At 55.5% G+C, this 18,299-nt stretch overlaps 1 protein-coding gene across 6 annotated transcripts in view; it reads right to left on the reverse strand.

Annotated features, from left to right (window-relative positions):
* LOC133356383 (uncharacterized) overlaps positions 1-18,299 on the reverse strand; it is a 47,473-nt gene that overhangs the window by 21,383 nt on the left and 7,791 nt on the right. For 2 of the 6 annotated variants that reach the window (XM_061573866.1, XM_061573864.1), the window contains exons 1-9: positions 11,191-11,300; positions 7,798-8,054; positions 7,524-7,659; positions 7,127-7,239; positions 6,654-6,919; positions 6,038-6,187; positions 4,825-5,131; positions 3,777-3,952; positions 2,562-2,708 (exon numbers count right to left, since the gene is read on the reverse strand). In XM_061573866.1, coding sequence (XP_061429850.1) covers positions 2,562-2,708; positions 3,777-3,952; positions 4,825-5,131; positions 6,038-6,187; positions 6,654-6,919; positions 7,127-7,239; positions 7,524-7,659; positions 7,798-8,054; positions 11,191-11,284 — 1,646 coding nt within the window. In that variant the 5' untranslated portion in view covers positions 11,285-11,300. Of the gene's footprint in view, positions 1-2,561; positions 2,709-3,776; positions 3,953-4,824; positions 5,132-6,037; positions 6,188-6,653; positions 6,920-7,126; positions 7,240-7,523; positions 7,660-7,797; positions 8,055-11,190; positions 11,301-13,503; positions 13,837-18,299 lie in introns of those variants that run through there. The other 4 variants (XM_061573863.1, XM_061573862.1, XM_061573867.1 and 1 more) reach the window with 3 other exon arrangements.

Genomic DNA, 18,299 nt, shown 5'->3' on the forward strand with positions numbered 1-18,299 from the left:
TTGAGTGAAGTGTGTGGGTGTGTAAGTGAGCGAGTGTGTGGTGGTTGAATTAAGTGTGTGGGTGTGTAAGTGAGTGAGTGTGTGGTGATTGAGTGAAGTGTGTGGGTGTGTAAGTGAGTGAGTGTGTGGTGATTGAGTGAAGTCTGTGGGTGTGTAAGTGAGCGAGTGTGTGGTGGTTGAATTAAGTGTGTGGGTGTGTAAGTGAGTGAGTGTGTGGTGGTTGAGTGAAGTGTGTGGGTGTTTAAGTGAGTGAGTGTGTGGTGGTTGAGTGCAGTGTGTGGGTGTGTAAGTGAGTGAGTGGGTGGTGATTGAGTGCAGTGTGTGGGTGTGTAAGTGAGTGAGTGTGTGGGTGTGTAAGTGAGTGAGTGTGTGGTGATTGAGTGCAGTGTGTGGGTGTGTAAGTGAGTGAGTGTGTGGTGATTGAGTGCAGTGTGTGGGTGTGTGAGTGAGTGTGTGGTGATTGAGTGAAGTGTGTGGGTGTGTAAGTGAGTGAGTGTGTGGTGGTTGAGTGAAGTGTGTGGGTGTGTAAGTGAGTGAGTGAGTGTGATTGAGAGCAGTGTGTGGGTGTGTAAGTGAGTGAGTGTGTGGTGATTGAGTGAAGTGTGTGGGTGTGTAAGTGAGTGAGTGTGTGGTGATTGAGTGAAGTGTGTGGGTGTGTAAGTGAGTGAGTGAGTGTGATTGAGAGCAGTGTGTGGGTGTGTAAGTGAGTGAGTGTGTGGTGATTGAGTGAAGTGTGTGGGTGTGTAAGTGAGTGAGTGTGTGGTGGTTGAGTGAAGTGTGTGGGTGTGTAAGTGAGTGAGTGTGTGGTGATTGAGTGAAGTGTGTGGGTGTGTGGGTGAGCGAGTGTGTGGTGATTGAGTGAAGTGTGTGGGTGTGTAAGTGAGTGAGTGTGTGGTGATTGAGTGAAGTGTGTGGGTGTGTAAGTGAGTGAGTGTGTGGTGATTGAGTGCAGTGTGTGGGTGTGTAAGTGAGCGAGTGTGTGGTGGTTGAGTGCAGTGTGTGGGTGTGTAAGTGAGTGAGTGTGTGGTGATTGAGTGCAGTGTGTAAGTGTGTAAGTGAGTGAGTGTGTGGTGATTGAGTGAAGTGTGTGGGTGTGTAAGTGAGTGAGTGTGTGGTGATTGAGTGAAGTGTGTGGGTGTGTAAGTGAGTGAGTGTGTGGTGGTTGAGTGAAGTGTGTGGGTGTGTAAGTGAGTGAGTGTGTGGTGATTGAGTGAAGTGTGTGGGTGTGTGGGTGAGCGAGTGTGTGGTGATTGAGTGAAGTGTGTGGGTGTGTAAGTGAGTGAGTGTGTGGTGATTGAGTGAAGTGTGTGGGTGTGTAAGTGAGTGAGTGTGTGGTGATTGAGTGAAGTGTGTGGGTGTGTAAGTGAGTGAGTGTGTGGTGATTGAGTGCAGTGTGTGGGTGTGTAAGTGAGCGAGTGTGTGGTGGTTGAGTGCAGTGTGTGGGTGTGTAAGTGAGTGAGTGTGTGGTGGTTGAGTGAAGTCTGTGGGTGTGTAAGTGAGTGAGTGTGTGGTGATTGAGTGAAGTGTGTGGGTGTGTAAGTGAGCGAGAGTGTGGTGATTGAGTGAAGTGTGTGGGTGTGTAAGTGAGTGAGTGTGTGGTGATTGAGTGCAGTGTGTGGGTGTGTAAGTGAGTGAGTGTGTGGTGATTGAGTGCAGTGTGTGGGTGTGTAAGTGAGCGAGAGTGTGGTGATTGAGTGCAGTGTGTGGGTGTGTAAGTGAGTGAGCGTGTGGTGATTGAGTGAAGTGTGTGGGTGTGTAAGTGAGCGAGAGTGTGGTGATTGAGTGCAGTGTGTGGGTGTGTAAGTGAGCGAGTGTGTGGTGATTGAGTGAAGTGTGTGGGTGTGTAAGTGAGCGAGAGTGTGGTGATTGAGTGCAGTGTGTGGGTGTGTAAGTGAGTGAGTGTGTGGTGATTGAGTGCAGTGTGTGGGTGTGTAAGTGAGTGAGTGTGTGGTGATTGAGTGCAGTGTGTGTAAGTGAGTGAGTGTGTGGTGATTGAGTGAAGTGTGTGGGTGTGTAAGTGAGTGAGCATGTGGTGATTGAGTGAAGTGTGTGGGTGTGTAAGTGAGTGAGTGTGTGGTGATTGAGTGCAGTGTGTGGGTGTGTAAGTGAGTGAGCGTGTGGTGGTTGAGTGAAGTGTGTGGGTGTGTAAGTGAGCGAGTGTGTGGTGATTGAGTGCAGTGTGTGGGTGTGTAAGTGAGTGAGTGTGTGGTGATTGAGTGAAGTGTGTAAGTGAGTGAGCGTGTGGTGATTGAGTGAAGTGTGTGGGTGTGTAAGTGAGCGAGCGTGTGGTGGTTGAGTGCAGAGTGTGGGTGTGTAAGTGAGCGAGCGTGTGGTGATTGAGTGCAGTGTGTGGGGGTGTGTAAGTGAGTGAGTGTGTGGTGATTGAGTGAAGTGTGTGGGTGTGTAAGTGAGCGAGCGTGTGGTGATAGAGTGCAGTGTGTGGGGGTGTGTGGGTGTGTGTGGGTGTGTGGTGATTGAGTGAAGTGTGTGGGTGTGTAAGTGAGCGAGCGTGTGGTGATTTAGTGAAGTGTGTGGGTGTGTGTGGGTGTGGGTGGCGCCACCTGTCCAGCGCTGCCTCCTTGTCGGCCAGGCTGGGCTGGGGGAGCAGCAGGGCGTCGACTGCGCTCACGTGCGCCGCCAGCGCACGCAGCAGCGCCGTGCGTCGCTCCGAGTAGCTCCGCCACTGCAGGTACAGCCACTCCAGACGGCTGGGAGACACGGGGGACAGAGACACAGAGACAGTCACTCCAGCTGACTGGGAGACACGGGGGACAGAGACACAGAGACAGTCACTCCAGCTGACTGGGAGACACGGGGGACAGAGACACAGAGACAGTCACTCCAGCTGACTGGGAGACACGGGGGACAGAGACACAGAGACAGTCACTCCAGCTGACTGGGAGACACGGGGGACAGAGACACAGAGACAGTCACTCCAGCTGACTGGGAGACACGGGGGACGGAGACACAGAGACAGTCACTCCAGCTGACTGGGAGACACGGGGGACAGACACACAGAGACAGTCACTCCAGCTGACTGGGAGACACGGGGGACAGAGACACAGAGAGAGTCACTCCAGCTGACTGGGAGACACGGGGGACAGAGACACAGAGACAGTCACTCCAGCTGACTGGGAGACACGGGGGGACAGAGACACAGAGACAGTCACTCCAGCTGACTGGGAGACACGGGGGACAGAGACACAGAGACAGTCACTCCAGCTGACTGGGAGACACGGGGGACAGAGACACAGAGACAGTCACTCCAGCTGACTGGGAGACACGGGGGACAGAGACACAGAGACAGTCACTCCAGCTGACTGGGAGACATGGTGGACAGAGACACAGAGACAGTCACTCCAGCTGACTGGGAGACACGGGGGACAGAGACACAGAGACAGTCACTCCAGCTGACTGGGAGACACGGGGGACAGAGACACAGAGACAGTCACTCCAGCTGACTGGGAGACACGGGGGACAGAGACACAGAGACAGTCACTCCAGCTGACTGGGAGACACGGGGGGACAGAGACACAGAGACTGTCACTCCAGCTGACTGGGAGACACGGGGGACAGAGACACAGAGACAGTCACTCCAGCTGACTGGGAGACACGGGGGACAGAGACACAGAGACAGTCACTCCAGCTGCTGGGGATGCAGAGACCAACATAAAGTGACTGAATTACTGTGAAAGAAGCCACGTGATAGATTCCATCCAGTCAGAGGGACTGTGGCCAGGAGGGGTGGGGGAGGGGAGGGAGTGGAGGGGGGGTACCCGTGTGCGTGCACGCAGCTCGTGTGCAGCTCGTCCCAGGCGGACTGCTCGTCGTGCAGAGCCGCTTGGACGGCGCGACGCTCCACGGGGCAGAGCGCCGCGCGCAGCACCAGCCGCCCGGCGCCCAGCAGCGACGCCAGCAGGCGCTCGCCCTCGCCGCGGCACCCCAGCAGGCGCTGGCTCGCGGGGCGAGAGGGAGAAGGGCAGAGACCGCCTGGGTGAGTGCAGGGGGCTCCGGCCTGCCCGTGATCTCCGACGCTCACGTACCGCTCGCGCGAGTCGGGCGCGCGAGCGATCCTACGAGTTGGCGTGCGTGTGCGCGAGGGTGCGGTGGTGGTTAGCGCGCTGCGCTACGAACCCCCGTTACCCGAGTTTGATTCCCACTCACGGCCAACACCTGCAATGGATTATCTCAAACACACCTGGGCCACCTACCCTAGATGGACACGGCCTCGAGCACCTGAGACAAAGGCGGCCGGGGGTGGTTGCTGGCCACCCTCCCCCCGTGTGCCGTGCCGGGCCTCATTGGTGCTGTTCAGGCTATACGGGGGATCTTTGTCTTTGATCCCAATTGAGTGATCTGCAGGGAATGTTTCAGCATTGGGGATGCGGTTTGGCGAATACCAGTTCCACTGTGGATGTGGGTTTAGCTATGAGATTAACCCAGATAACCCCACGCAGGACCGGGAGAGACAATACAAACTTCACGGAAAGAGGCACCCGAGTCGGGAATCGGCTACACAGGAGTGCGAGTTAGCGGGCGCGAGCGAGCGGGCCTAAGCGAGTGGGGGCGAGCAGGCGTGAGTGAGCGGAGGTGAGCGGGGGCAAGCGAGCGAGGGCGAGCAGGGGCGAGCAGGGGCGAGCAGGGGCGAGCGGGCCTGAGTGAGTGGAGGTGAGCGGGGGCAAGTGAGCGAGGGCGAGCGGGGGCGAGCAGGCGTGAGTGAGCGGAGGTGAGCGGGGGCGAGCGAGCGAGGGCCAGCGGGGGTGAGCGAGCAAGGGCGAGCGGGGGCGAGCGGGCGTGAGCGAGCGGGGGCGAGCGGGCGCCCACCTTGCTAAGCTGCGTGCGTGCGTGCAGCTCGTGGCGCTGGCCCACGACGCAGTCGACGGCGCCCAGCTGTGCCCGCACGTCCTCGCAGAAGCGCGAGAGGTCGGCGCGCGCAGAGCGCCACGCCGCGTCCAGCTGTGCCCGCACGCGGCCCTCCCTGGCGCGCAGCGCGGCCGCCGCCAGTGCCGCGTCGTAGCGCCCGCGCAGACACGCGTCGGGGGCGAGGGGCGCCGCTGCCGCCCCCCCGCCCCCCACCGCCTCCCCCACGGGGGTGTCGTCGCCCGCGCCGGTCACCTCGTCCATTTGCGGCCTGGGCAACGGTGACACCGCAATCGTGACGGCGGTGGTGGAGACGGTGGTGGTGATGATGGTGGTGATGATGGTGGTGGTGGTGATGATGGTGGTGACGATGGTGGTAACGGTGGTGGTAACGGTGGTGGTGATGATAGTCGTGATGGTAGTGGTGGTGGTGACGGTGGTGATGATGATGGTGGTGATGATGATGGTGGTGGTGGTGATGATGGTGGTGATGATGGTGGTGATGATGGTGGTGATGATGGTGGTGATGATGGTGGTAACGGTGGTGGTGATGATGGTTGTGGTGGTGACGGTGGTGGTGATGATGGTGATGATGGTGGTGGTCGATGATGGTGGCGATGATGATGGTTATGATGATGATGGTGGTGATGGTGATGAAGGTGGTGGTGACAGGTTGGCACAGGGGAGACAAAGTCTGCCGGTCGTGATGTCGGTCACCCAACCCCTCGTGCGCCGCGCAGGGCTTAATGGGTGCTCGCTAACAGCAGTTGCCCCCGACGGTCTGTAGAGGCTAAACGGGGGATCTTTGTCCATGTTTGTTTTGTCTACGTCTGTGTGTATGTGTATATGGGGAGCGGCAGCGTAATGCTTAGAGCGTTGCTCTTTGAACCCGGTGACTGAATTTCATTCCAGCTCACAGCCAACATCAGTGACGATTATCTGAACCAGTTCCGGGCCTTCCCTAGGTCGACTCAGCCGCAAATGAGTGCCAGGTTGCGGTGTATACTAAACATCGCCACTGGGGAGACAAAGGCAGATGGACGTGGTGCTGGCCACCCACCCCCTGGTGTGCCGTGCCGGCCTTCATAGGTGCTCCTCGCCGACAGCATTTGCCCCAACAGTCTGTTAAGGCGATACGGGGGATCGTTGTCTGTGCGTCTGTGTGTGTGCGGGAGACCTGTGTTGGTTGATGTCTTCGAGCAGGGCCTCCATGGCGGAGGCGATGGCCTCCTTCTCCTCGCCGGGCCTCCCCGAGGCCGCTCCATGGCCCAGCGCCGTCTCCACGCCCCGGAGCCAGCGCTCAAACTCCAGCAGCCGCTCGCCGCTCCTGCACAGGCAAAGGGTCGACCCCGTGTAGTCCACGAGGCGCCGTCGGGCCGTAAGTGCCGGCGGGCGAGCGGTCGTTAAGGCTGGCACGGCGCACTTACGAGGGGGCGGCATGGCCGACGCCACGCCCGGTGGCTTTTGTCTCCCCGGTGCCGACACGTTGCACGAACCACACCGGGTACTCAATTAAGGCCGAGTCGAGCTCGGGGGAAAGCCAAGAGAAGGCCGTGAGTGGGACTCAAATGTCTCGTCAGCGGCAGTCGGGCTTACTGGTGAACCACCGCTGATGAAACAATGAACGTGTGTTTCTGGTGCCAGGAGTGTGTGCTGTTGACGTGCTGTTCCCGTGGTGTCCGTGTGTAGTTCGTGTGCCGTTCGCGTGGTGTACGCATGCTGTCCGCGTGTTGTTTGTGTGTTTCTGGCGCTGGGAGCGAGTGGAGTGTGGAGCGGCGCGTCGAGGGAACCACCTGTGCAACCGCTGCAGGCGCTGGGCGAGGGCGAGGCAGGCCGCGTGGGCACGCGCGCTCACCAGGCCCAGGGCCTGCCGGTCGCCCTCCAGCGTCCGCTCCGCCTCCTCCAGGGCAGCCGGCGGCACGGGGGGCGGGGCACCGGGGGTAGGGGGGCCGTGGGGGGGGGCGCCCCCCCCACCCCCACGGGCCAGCGCCAGCGTCTCCAGCTCAACGGCCGAGTGCTCGAGCAGAGAGCGCCCCTCCGGGAGATTGTCCAGCACGGCCTGCGGAGGACGGCGGAGACGCGGGGACACGGGGAGAGAGACACACATGGGGAGACGAAGATACGGGGACATCATGTGAGCGAATACACAGAGGTCAGGGGTCATTTGCGAGACGTCAGGGGAGCAGGGGACGGCTGGGGGAAGTCGTGGCAGGTCAAGGGTCGTCTAGGAGGTCGGAGGTCGTGGGTGAGAGGAGGGGGGCAGCACCTGCAGCGCGTCGATGTGGCGCTGCGTGTCGGCGACGTCGCCATGGAAACCGTCATGCTGCTCCACGGCGAGGCGCGTGCCATGGAGCCACGCGCGCAGCGCCTCGCGGGCGCCTGGAACACAACAGCAACAACAACGAAAGCATCAACAACAACGTCAACAACAATGTCGTCAACAACAACGACGACGTCAAAAACAACGTTTTCATCAACAACGACGTCAACAACAACAACGTCAACTATTCATACAGTAGCGAGCAAATGAACGGGTGAGTGAGTGGGAAGCGAGTGGGTGGCGAGCGAGCGAGTGATGAGCAAGTGGTGGTGAGCGTATGAGTGGTGAGCGAGTGACTCGTGGCGAGCGAGCGAGTGGTTAGCAAGCGTACGAGTCGTCTCACCGGAGTAGGCATGGAGCCCGGGGTGGAGCGGTGATTCTGTGGGGAACGCGGAGTCAAAGGAGCGGGTCGTTCCGCTCTGGTGGAAATCCGCTCCGACCCCTCCCCCTCTCACCAACACCCGCGTGGTAAGCAGCTCCTTTGGGATAACGGAGATCGGGGGGGGGGGGATTAGCGGGGGGGGGGGGGATCAGCAGGGGGGGATCAGCGGGCAGATCAGTGCGAGATCAGTGCGAGGGTGAGCTGGGGTGAGCGTGAGCCGTATGAAAACCCTCACCGTCTCCACCGTGGTCACCGTCATCCGATAGAGGCCACCACCTCCACCTCCATCACCTCCATCACCTCCACCTCCATCACCTCCTCCATCACTTCCTCCTCCACCATCTCCTCCTCCACCATCTCCTGCTCCACCTTTTCCACCGTCCCGCAGGAATCCGGGCTCCTGCTGCCCCGTGAGCTGCTCCGAGTCAGCTACAGCGTCGCGTGAGGCGGCCATCGTTAGCCAAGCCCGGGAGGTCGTTGGGGCGCCCGTAGCTGAAACAACACGCGGGGCGTCACGACGATGCGGGGCGTCACGACGACGACGACGCGGGGCGTCACGACGACGCGGGGCGTCACGACGACGACGAGGGGGGGCGTCACGACGACGACGACGCGGGGCGTCACGATGACGACGACGCGGGGCGTCACGACGACGCAGGGCGTCACGACGACGACGAGGGGGGGCGTCACGACGACGAGGGGGGGGCGTCACGACGACGACGAGGGGGGCGTCACGACGACGACGAGGGGGGCGTCACGACGACGACGACGACGCGTCACGGCGACGACGACGCGGGGCGTCACAATGACGACGCGGGGCGTCACGGCGACGACGCGGGGCATCACGGCGACGACGCGGGGCGTCACGGCGACGACGCGGGGCGTCACGGCGACGACGCGGGGCGTCACGACGACGCAGGGCGTCACGACGACGACGAGGGGGGGCGTCACGACGACGACGACGCGGGGCGTCACGACGACGACGCGGGGCGTCACGATGACCGGGCGTCACGGCGACGACGCGGGGCGTCACGACGACGACGCGGGGCGTCACGACGACGACGCGGGGCGTCACGGCGACGACGCGGGGCGTCACGGCGACGACGCGGGGCGTCACGGCGACGACGCGGGGCGTCACGGCGACGACGCAGGGCGTCACGACGACGACGCGGGGCGTCACGGCGATGGACCGTCACAAGGCATCACAACACCAGATGGTTAAAAAGCAGCAAGTTGGCACAGTAGAGAGCACAGGCGTCATCCCAGTCAGTCAGCCCATGGTACCTGGGTCTGACCGTACCAGCAGCGAGCCTTTGACACTTCAGGTTATCTGAAAGTGCACCTAGCCTGGCACGGGCTGGGTGCAACAGGCACAACTCTTGTTTCCCTGACGGGTGCTGCTCAGTGTTCGCAGTACGGTACAGTAGACCCTCGGTTAATAGTGACATCGGTGAACGGTTTTTAGGTGAACGTTTCGCCCCCCGTGGTGACCCCATGGTGTCCACTGACGTTAGAAATGTGACTACCATCACCGTGTTACATTATGCACACGGGCACCAATTCGACCGATCCGAACGCTCGTAACTGGGGCTGAGCCGTGCGCTCAGCGAAGTGGCGACGCTCATTTATGAGCGTCTAGACCTCGACTGGCTTCGTCTGCCTCGCGTTGTCTGTTGTGGCCGTGGAGACAGCCTCTCGTGCAGACTAGGCGACTCAGACTTAATTTTCCACTTTTTAAAAAAATTATAATTATTGCAATGGCTGCTAAAGTGAATTGGCAAAAGGAAAAGAGGAGTAGGAAGTAATCAGCCTTAAAACAAAAGCAGGACATTGTTAAGGTCAATTTGTGATTATTTTAGAACAGATTCACGCTTTTAACATCTAATTCCTATATTCGATTAACAGTTATTCCTGCAGAACAGGGGAGAGAATACAAACTCCACTCACTCACTGCAGAACAAGGAGATAGAATACAAACTCCACTCACTCACTGCAGAACAGGGGAGAGAATACAAACTCCACTCACTGTAGAACAGGAGAGAGAATACAAACTCCACTCACTCACTGCAGAACAGGGGAGAGAATACAAACTCCACTCACTGTAGAACAGGGGAGAGAATACAAACTCCACTCACTGCAGAACAGGAGAGAGAATACAAACTCCACTCACTCACTGCAGAACAGGGGAGAGAATACAAACTCCACTCACTCACTGTAGAACAGGAGAGAGAATACAAACTCCACTCACTCACTGCAGAACAGGAGAGAGAATACAAACTCCACTCACTCACTGTAGAACAGGAGAGAGAATACAAACTCCACTCACTCACTGTAGAACAGGAGAGAGAATACAAACTCCACTCACTCACTGCAGAACAGGAGAGAGAATACAAACTCCACTCACTCACTGTAGAACAGGGGGAGAGAATACAAACTCCACTCACTCACTGTAGAACAGGGGAGAGAATACAAACTCCACTCACTCACTGCAGAACAGGGGGAGAGAATACAAACTCCACTCACTCACTGCAGAACAGGGGAGAGAATACAAACTCCACTCACTCACTGTAGAACAGGGGGAGAGAATACAAACTCCACTCACTCACTGTAGAACAGGGGGAGAGAATACAAACTCCACTCACTCACTGCAGAACAGGGGGGAGAATACAAACTCCACTCACTCACTGCAGAACAGGGGGAGAGAATACAAACTCCACTCACTCACTGTAGAACAGGGGGAGAGAATACAAACTCCACTCACTCACTGCAGAACAGGGGGAGAGAATACAAACTCCACTCACTCACTGCAGAACAGGGGAGAGAATACAAACTCCATTCACTCACTGTAGAACAGGGGAGAGAATACAAACTCCACTCACTCACTGCAGAACAGGAGAGAGAATACAAACTCCACTCACTGCAGAACAGGAGAGAGAATACAAACTCCACTCACTCACTGCAGAACAGGAGAGAGAATACAAACTTCACTCACTCGCTGTAGAACAGGGGAGAGAATACAAACTCCACTCACTCACTGCAGAACAGGGAAGAGAATACAAACTCCACTCACTCACTGCAGAACAGAAAAAAAAAACACATTTTACGAAATGATGAACGAAACAGAGTGCCGAATACACCGAGCATCTTCTTTTTTCCACTGATCGTAAAAAAAAGAGAGAGAATGCGAGGGGGGCTACGTACAGAACGAGAGAGTGAGCAAGAGAATGAGCGACAGAACGACAGAGAGAGAGCGAGCGAGTGAGAGAGCGAGAGAGAGAGAGAGCGAGAGAGCGAGCGAGCGAGGGTTACATAAAGCCCCGTTTAAAAAAAAAACATTTTACGAAATGATGAACGAAATAAAGTGCCAAATACACCGAGCATCTTCTTGTTTCCACTGATCGTAAAAAAAAGAGAGAGAATGGCGTCACCACTGTGCCACTACCACCCTGCCACTCCACTAACCACTACACTACCACACCCCACACAACAAATCGGAGGATCCGGAGAAAAGTCCACGTGACTACGGGTCGAGAGAGAGACACACAAATTCCAAATATACAATAGACAGCAGGATCGGGATCGAACCCGCGATCTCCTGCATAGCAGGCGAGGGAGTTAACATCAGTACCTGGTGCGATGTGTAAACTTCGCCACTGGGGAGACAAAGGCGGCCGGGCGTGGTGCTGGCCACCCAACCCCTCGTGTGCCGTGCCGGCCTTCATAGGTGCTACTCGCTAACAGCACTTGACAGTCTGTAAAGGCTACGCGGGGGATCTTTATCTTTGTCTCCCCCCCGCCCGTGTCTCCTCCCCATCGCCAACGGTCGAAGTGTTGAGAAACACCCCTGAAGCGATCGCCGATTGCCAATATCTGCACCATCGCCAACGCTCCAACCCACTGCTGGATGATGCCCTCCCCAAGCCATTGCCACCCCTCACGGCCTTGTACCACGACAGGGAGGCGCAGCGCCTCGTAGGAAGAAGCCCCTGGGTTCGATCCCCGACTCGGGCACCTCTCCTCCCCAGAGGGGATGCTTTTACACACCGCACCAGGCACTCATTTTGAGTCGACCTAGGGGAGGTCCAGGAACGTGAGCGGGATTCGAACTTGGGTCGTCGGGGTCGTAGCGCAGCGCGCTAACAGCTACGCTACCACACCCCACGCAATTTTCACCACCACCATCATCACCATCACAACCATTACAACCATCACCATCATCGCTACTACCACCAACATTGTGACTACCACCACCATCAACGCCACCACCACCGCTGCAACATACTGCGACAACCGCTGTGCTAATTCGACCACGCCGCTGCCTTCGTGCGTGTGGTATTTGTAGTCTCCTCTCTCCACGGGCTTCCTCCGGTTTTCTCCGCTCTCCTCCTCCCATCGCGAAAAAACCCAAACGGAGCGGAGCTGGAGGCATCGCCGCGAAGGCCGCTCACGGCACACGGTAGAGCCGCATCCACAAGGCGGCCCAACAAGCCCTCAACTACGCACACCATGTGTGGCCCTGGGGCCACTGGTGGAAATTACACATTCCCATGGCAGCGACCAAAGAGTTAGAACAGGCAATAAAGAAGGCTGTCTCTGGTGTAGCTCTATCAGTTTCAAAGACAATGCAGATATATCATCAGAGCATGATCATTTTCATGTTTTGCCAGAAGTATGTGTGGTTAATACAGACATGATGCCTTGCAATAGGTGTCTATTTGGTGTTTGAACATCTTAACATCTATCTGTATTAGTGACATAAAGGGTAGAAACCTATTCTTAAATATCCCGCAAAGTGATAATCACTTTAAGTGACCCAGCAGGGATAATGATGCTGATGATGGTAATAGTGATGCGGTGTGCGTGATGATTGCTGAATTATGATGATGACGATGACTGTTGACAGCACACGCACAGCGAGACAGCACTCACACACATAGCGTGACAGCACACACACACACAGCCTGACAGCACACACACACACAGCCTGACAGCACACACTCACACACACAGCCTGACAGCACACACACACAGCCTGACAGCACACACACACACACAGCCTGACAGCACACACACACAGCCTGACAGCACACACACACACACAGCCTGACAGCACACACTCACACACACAGCCTGACAGCACACACACACAGCCTGACAGCACACACACACACACAGCCTGACAGCACACACACACAGCCTGACAGCACACACACACACACAACCTGACAACACACACACACAGCGTGACAGCACACACTCACACACACAGCCTGACAGCACACACACACAGCCTGACAGCACACACACACACAACCTGACAACACACACACACAGCCTGACAGCACACACTCACACACACAGCCTGACAGCACACACACACAGCCTGACAGCACACACACACAGCCTGACAGCACACACACACACAACCTGACAGCACACACACACAGCGTGACAGCACACACACACACACAGCCTGACAGCACACACACACAGCCTGACAGCACACACACACACACACAGCCTGACAGCACACACACACAGCCTGAGAGCACACACACACGCAGCCTGACAGCACACACACACAGCCTGACAGCACACACACACACACAGCCTGACAGCACACACACACAGCCTGACAGCACACACACACACAGCCTGACAGCACAACACACAGCCTGAGAGCACACACACACACAGCCTGACAGCACACACACACAGCCTGACAGCACACACACACAGCCTGACAGCACACACACACAGCCTGAGAGCACACACACACACAGCCTGACAGCACAACACACAGCCTGAGAGCACACACACACACAGCCTGAGAGCACACACACACACACAGCCTGACAGCACACACACACACACACAGCCTGACAGCACACACACACAGCCTGAGAGCACACACACACACGCTGGTGCTCGCGACACTGACCTGCACCGCACGGCTGTCTCCCACGCCGGGCGAGTCGAGACGGCGTCACCACAACCGCCCGACCGCCGTCACTCTGACTCGAGCCCCCATTAGCCCCATGTCGGTGCCCCCCCCCCCCCCAGGCAACATCAGCCCTTCCCACGCCAAATCTCTCTCTTCCAACCAGAGGCAAACCGGAACAAAACAAGAACCACAGATCAGAAGCAGTCGGCGCTCCACACGGAGGAGCTCACGGCTGCTGCTAGTGCACCATCAGTGCGGAGTGGCGGGGGGGGGCAGTAGGGAGGGAGGTGGCTCACGGTTTTGACCACTGGTATGGATGGGGCAGTGGGCGCGAGGCCACGTCACACCGACACTTCTCCGAACGATTCCTATTCATAGACCGCGTTCGTTTCCGCACAAGGCGGGGGAAGTGGCAGTGTGAGTGAGAGACACCGGGAGGTGGAGGGGGGGTGTTTGATACGGTGGGGAGCGCACGTGGTGTATGTCAGTCGCCAACCCACAACGCCCAGGGTCTGTCCCCCGTGACCTGTCGGTAGCAGAGAGCCTCACACGCTTCACGTCGCGGTGTTCGTGTGAGCGCCTTTACGAGTGTCGGCTTCTGCGAGTGTCTGTGTGCGTCTCCGTGTGTCTGTTTTCCCAACTGCGCCATCACCTCGTGAGATGCACCCTAACGCCTTCAAAGACAAAAATCGCCCCGTGTAGCCTTAACAGACAGAGGGGGTGGGTGGTGGCCAGCACCACGCCCGACTGACTTTGTCTCCCTAGTGGCGATGTTTATACACCGCACCAGGGACTCGTTTGAGGCTGAGTCGACCTAGAGGAGGCCCAGGACCGGTTCATATAATCGTCACTGATGCTTCCCGTGAGCGGGAATCGAACTCGTGTCGCAGAGTTCATAGCGCAGCGCGCTAACCACGACACTACCGCTCCCCACACGTCCACACACAGACGCGCACACGCGCAGGTAAGCGCCTCTGACAAACACGCTGGTGTTGCGAGCGTGACCCCCACAAGGTCGAAGAAGATTGCCCCGTTTCTCGGCAAGGCTCTGTGCGTCCTCGGACTTCAAAGTCGTCAGCAGCCGCCACTGTTTCACGCGCGGCCTCACCGTGCGTGGGCTACTTGGGGGGGCGGGGGGCGGGGGGGGGCTCGTGAGCTGGGAGCGTGTGGGAAGCTCCGGTTGTAAAGAAGCAGCTCTCCTCTTACACCACCATGACCGCCCCAATAGAGGAAGTGGGACGTCTGGGCGTACAGGACGGGAACCGAGAGGGTGTGGGGGTGGTGGTGGGGGGGCGTGTGGAGCTCAGAGGGTGCGTGAAGTGCGTGGCGCGTGTAATGTGTGGCATGTGGAGTGTGGTGCGTGGGGAGTGGTGGCGCAGCGGTTAGCATGTTGTGCTACGAACCCGGCGACTCGAATTCGATTCCTGCTCATGGCCACCAACACAGGACCATCATATGAACCAGTTTTGGGCCTCCCCTAGGTTAACTCAGCCTTAAACGAGTACTCAGTGTGGTGCGAAAACATCAGTGGCCGGGCGTGGTGCTGGCCACCCACCCCCTCCGTGCACCGTGCCGTCGTTCAAAGGTGCTCACTAACAGCACTTGCCCCATCAGCCTGTTAAGGCCAAGCGGGAGACCTTTGTCTTTGCGTGGTGTGTGGCCAGGGAGGGGATGGGGGTGAGCTTAGACGCGCGGATTTCCGTCTAAAGTTAGGGACGCGCGCTGAGTTAGGGACGAGGGGTGGGGGCGCGCCATCTAAGTGGTACTATGTTGAACCGTCTAAGACAGGGGTCCTCAAACTTTTTAAACAGGGGGCCAGTTCACTGTCCCTCAGACCGTTGGAGGGCCGGACTATAGTTAAAAAAAACTATGAACAAATTCCTATGCACACTGCATATATCTTATTTTGAAGTGAAGAAACAAAACGGGAACAAATACAATATTTTAAATGAAGAACAAGTAAAGTTAAATCAACAAACTTGCCAGTATTTCAATGGGAACGATGGGCCTGCTTTTGGCTAATGAGATGGTCAATGTCCGGTTCCGTATTTGTCACTGCTAGTCGTAACAAGTGATGCAAGTGTGCATCCGTTAGTCTAGATCTGGTTGGAGATTTCAAATGTTTCATTCTGGAAAAAGTCTGTTCACAGACATAAGTGCTGGTTCCTGAGATGAGGATATGTCTCAGAGGGGAGAGATGCATAGAAATTATGAAGGCTGCTTGACTTGAATGCGTCTTTCAGAGAGTCACAATTCTGCAGTTCAGCCAGTTCCATTTGGTAAATTGTATCCACATTTTCAATGTCAATAGAAAATGGGTTACGGAAAAGCTGTATGTCCTGTTCATGGAGATGAAGCTCTTTAAATCTAAATTGGAACTCCTTTTGCAATTTTTCCAGTGAATCCACACATGTTTTGTTTGGGAATGCAACCAATGGTTTTTCCGCTAACAGATTTTGAGTTGAGGGGAGATGGCAGAAGTTTTCCTCCTTCACTTGTTTGATGAGGAGGCCTAATTTTACTTCAATTGCTTTGACATGTGATTGCATATCACAGATGAGCTTCCCCTTTCCTTGAAGTTACACATTGAAACTGTTGAGTAGCTCTGTTACATGTCAGAAAGGCAAGGTGCCATTTCCATTCTGCATCATTGAGCTCTGGTACTTCTTTGTTTTTTGAAAGCAGAAAAGCTGTAATCTGTGGAAGTAAGTCATAGAAACGTTTCAAAACTCTCCCTCGACTCAGCCAATGGACTTCTGTGTGGTACAGAACATCTTCATAGTCAACATTTAGCTCAGACAGAAATTCCTGAAATTGTCTGGTTTAGTGCATGAGCTCTAATGAAGTTAACACAAGGTACCACAATTTTCATAACAGAGTCCCACTTCAGTGATTTACTACACAGCGCTTGTTGGTGGATGAGGCAGTGTATGGCTATTGGATGAGAATGGTTATGTTTGTCCATCTCTTGGTTAATGCGAGCAATTACTCCTTTCTTAGACCCCACCATGCTAGGAGCACCATCAGTTGTCACACTGGCTAGTTTAGCCCAGTTCAGCTCCAAACCATTCACAGTTTGGCAAACCTTTTCATAGATATCCTCTCCTGTAGTTGTTCCTTTGATGCTTTGCAGTGCAGCAAGCTCTTCTGTGACTTCGAAATAGTCATTCGTCCCACGAATAAAAATTAGAAGTTGTGCAGAATCACGAACATCATTGCTTTCGTCGAGTGCCAAGGAAAAATAGGAAAGTTTTTTTGTGGAGTTTTGCAAATGCTGATGCAAATTGTCTCCCATTTCTTCAATCCTCCGTGTAATTGTAGGTCCTGAAAGACTCACTGTACTAAATAAATCGGCCTTCTCTGGACACATCTCTTTGGCAACAGAAAGAAGGCATTCTTTAACAAATTCTCCCTCCACGAATGGTTTGCCAGTGCACGCTATTAGCTTGGCAACTTGAAAACTTGCTCGCAGTGATGAAATATTTAGCTGCTTCTGCTTCACAAAATTATTTTGCTGAGTTGTTAATGTATTTTTCAGTTTAAATATTTTATCTTTTCTCACTTCTCCGACCAAACAATCATATTTATCTTTATGTTGAGTTTCATAGTGTCGACGTAAATTGTATTCTTTGAACACAGACACTATATTCTGGCATATCAGACACACAGCTCTTTCCTTGTACTGCATGAAAAAGTAATCATAAGTCCACTGTTCTTTGAATATCCTACACTCCGAGTCAATTTTTCTCTTTCTTGACATCATTGTTTCCTAGGGAGTCAAAATTGCTATTAGTAAAATACCAATATATATATATACAGCGCTACAAAAACAATATACCAGCAATAACTTTGCCCACACAGAGACATACAGACTGCACTGCCCATCAATGCTGTCTGATTGGGGGAACTCCTGCTTTTACCCCAGGCTCACACTGGTGCGCGTGCCATTAAAAAGTTAATTACACCTGCAGTTTTGTTCACAGATCGCAGTGCGATCTGCGAACTCGCATAGGAATCTGATCGCATGGGGGAGAAGACCCATGCGATCCGATTCCACTGCAGGAAAAAAGAAGGCACATGTGCCTTTTTTCTTCCGAATCTAATGCAAGTTCAGCCATACAAGCATATGGCTGAACTCGCACTGCTCAGAGATCGCAACAGTATGAACCGGGGCTTACACAACATACAACATATAACCTCATACAACTGAATAGCAATCAGAATATAAATGCACTTACTGTCATTTAAATTGGGTTTCCTACTCCTCGGCTGTCTGTCACTGACCAGCACGGGAAAACAGCAGGCAGCCCCTCCAGAGATCAGAGATCACTCTGTTATTACCCCTCTATCATTTACTCAGCGGTGCGTGAGCTGGGGATCTACATCCCCAGCACACAGGAATATCACTGGGAGTGGAGCCGAGGGGCAAGTGAGGGAACTGAGGGAGGGAGAGCCAGTCAAGCGCAGCCAGGGGAGAGCTGGCAGCCTTAGGCCTGGGGGGCAAGTCCAGTCAATTGGCCCATTGAACCATTCACCAGCGCAGCCCAATGAGTGCCCACCGCCGCAGCTCAATCAGTGCCCACCGCCGCAGCTCAATCAGTGCTCACCAGCGCAGCCAAATCAGTGCTCGCCACCGCAGCCCAATGAGTGCTCACCAGCGCAGCCCAATTAGTGCTCACCAGCGCAGCCCAATTAGTGCTCACAAGCGCAGCCCAATTAGTGACCATGGGCCGGATAAATGTCCTCGGCGGGCCGCATGTGGCCCGCGGGCCGTAGTTTGAGGACCCCTGGTC

The sequence above is a fragment of the Lethenteron reissneri genome, chromosome 53 (genome assembly GCF_015708825.2).
Source record: "Lethenteron reissneri isolate LAM-NWPU_2019-01 chromosome 53, ASM1570882v1, whole genome shotgun sequence".
Lineage (NCBI taxonomy): Eukaryota > Metazoa > Chordata > Hyperoartia > Petromyzontiformes > Petromyzontidae > Lethenteron > Lethenteron reissneri.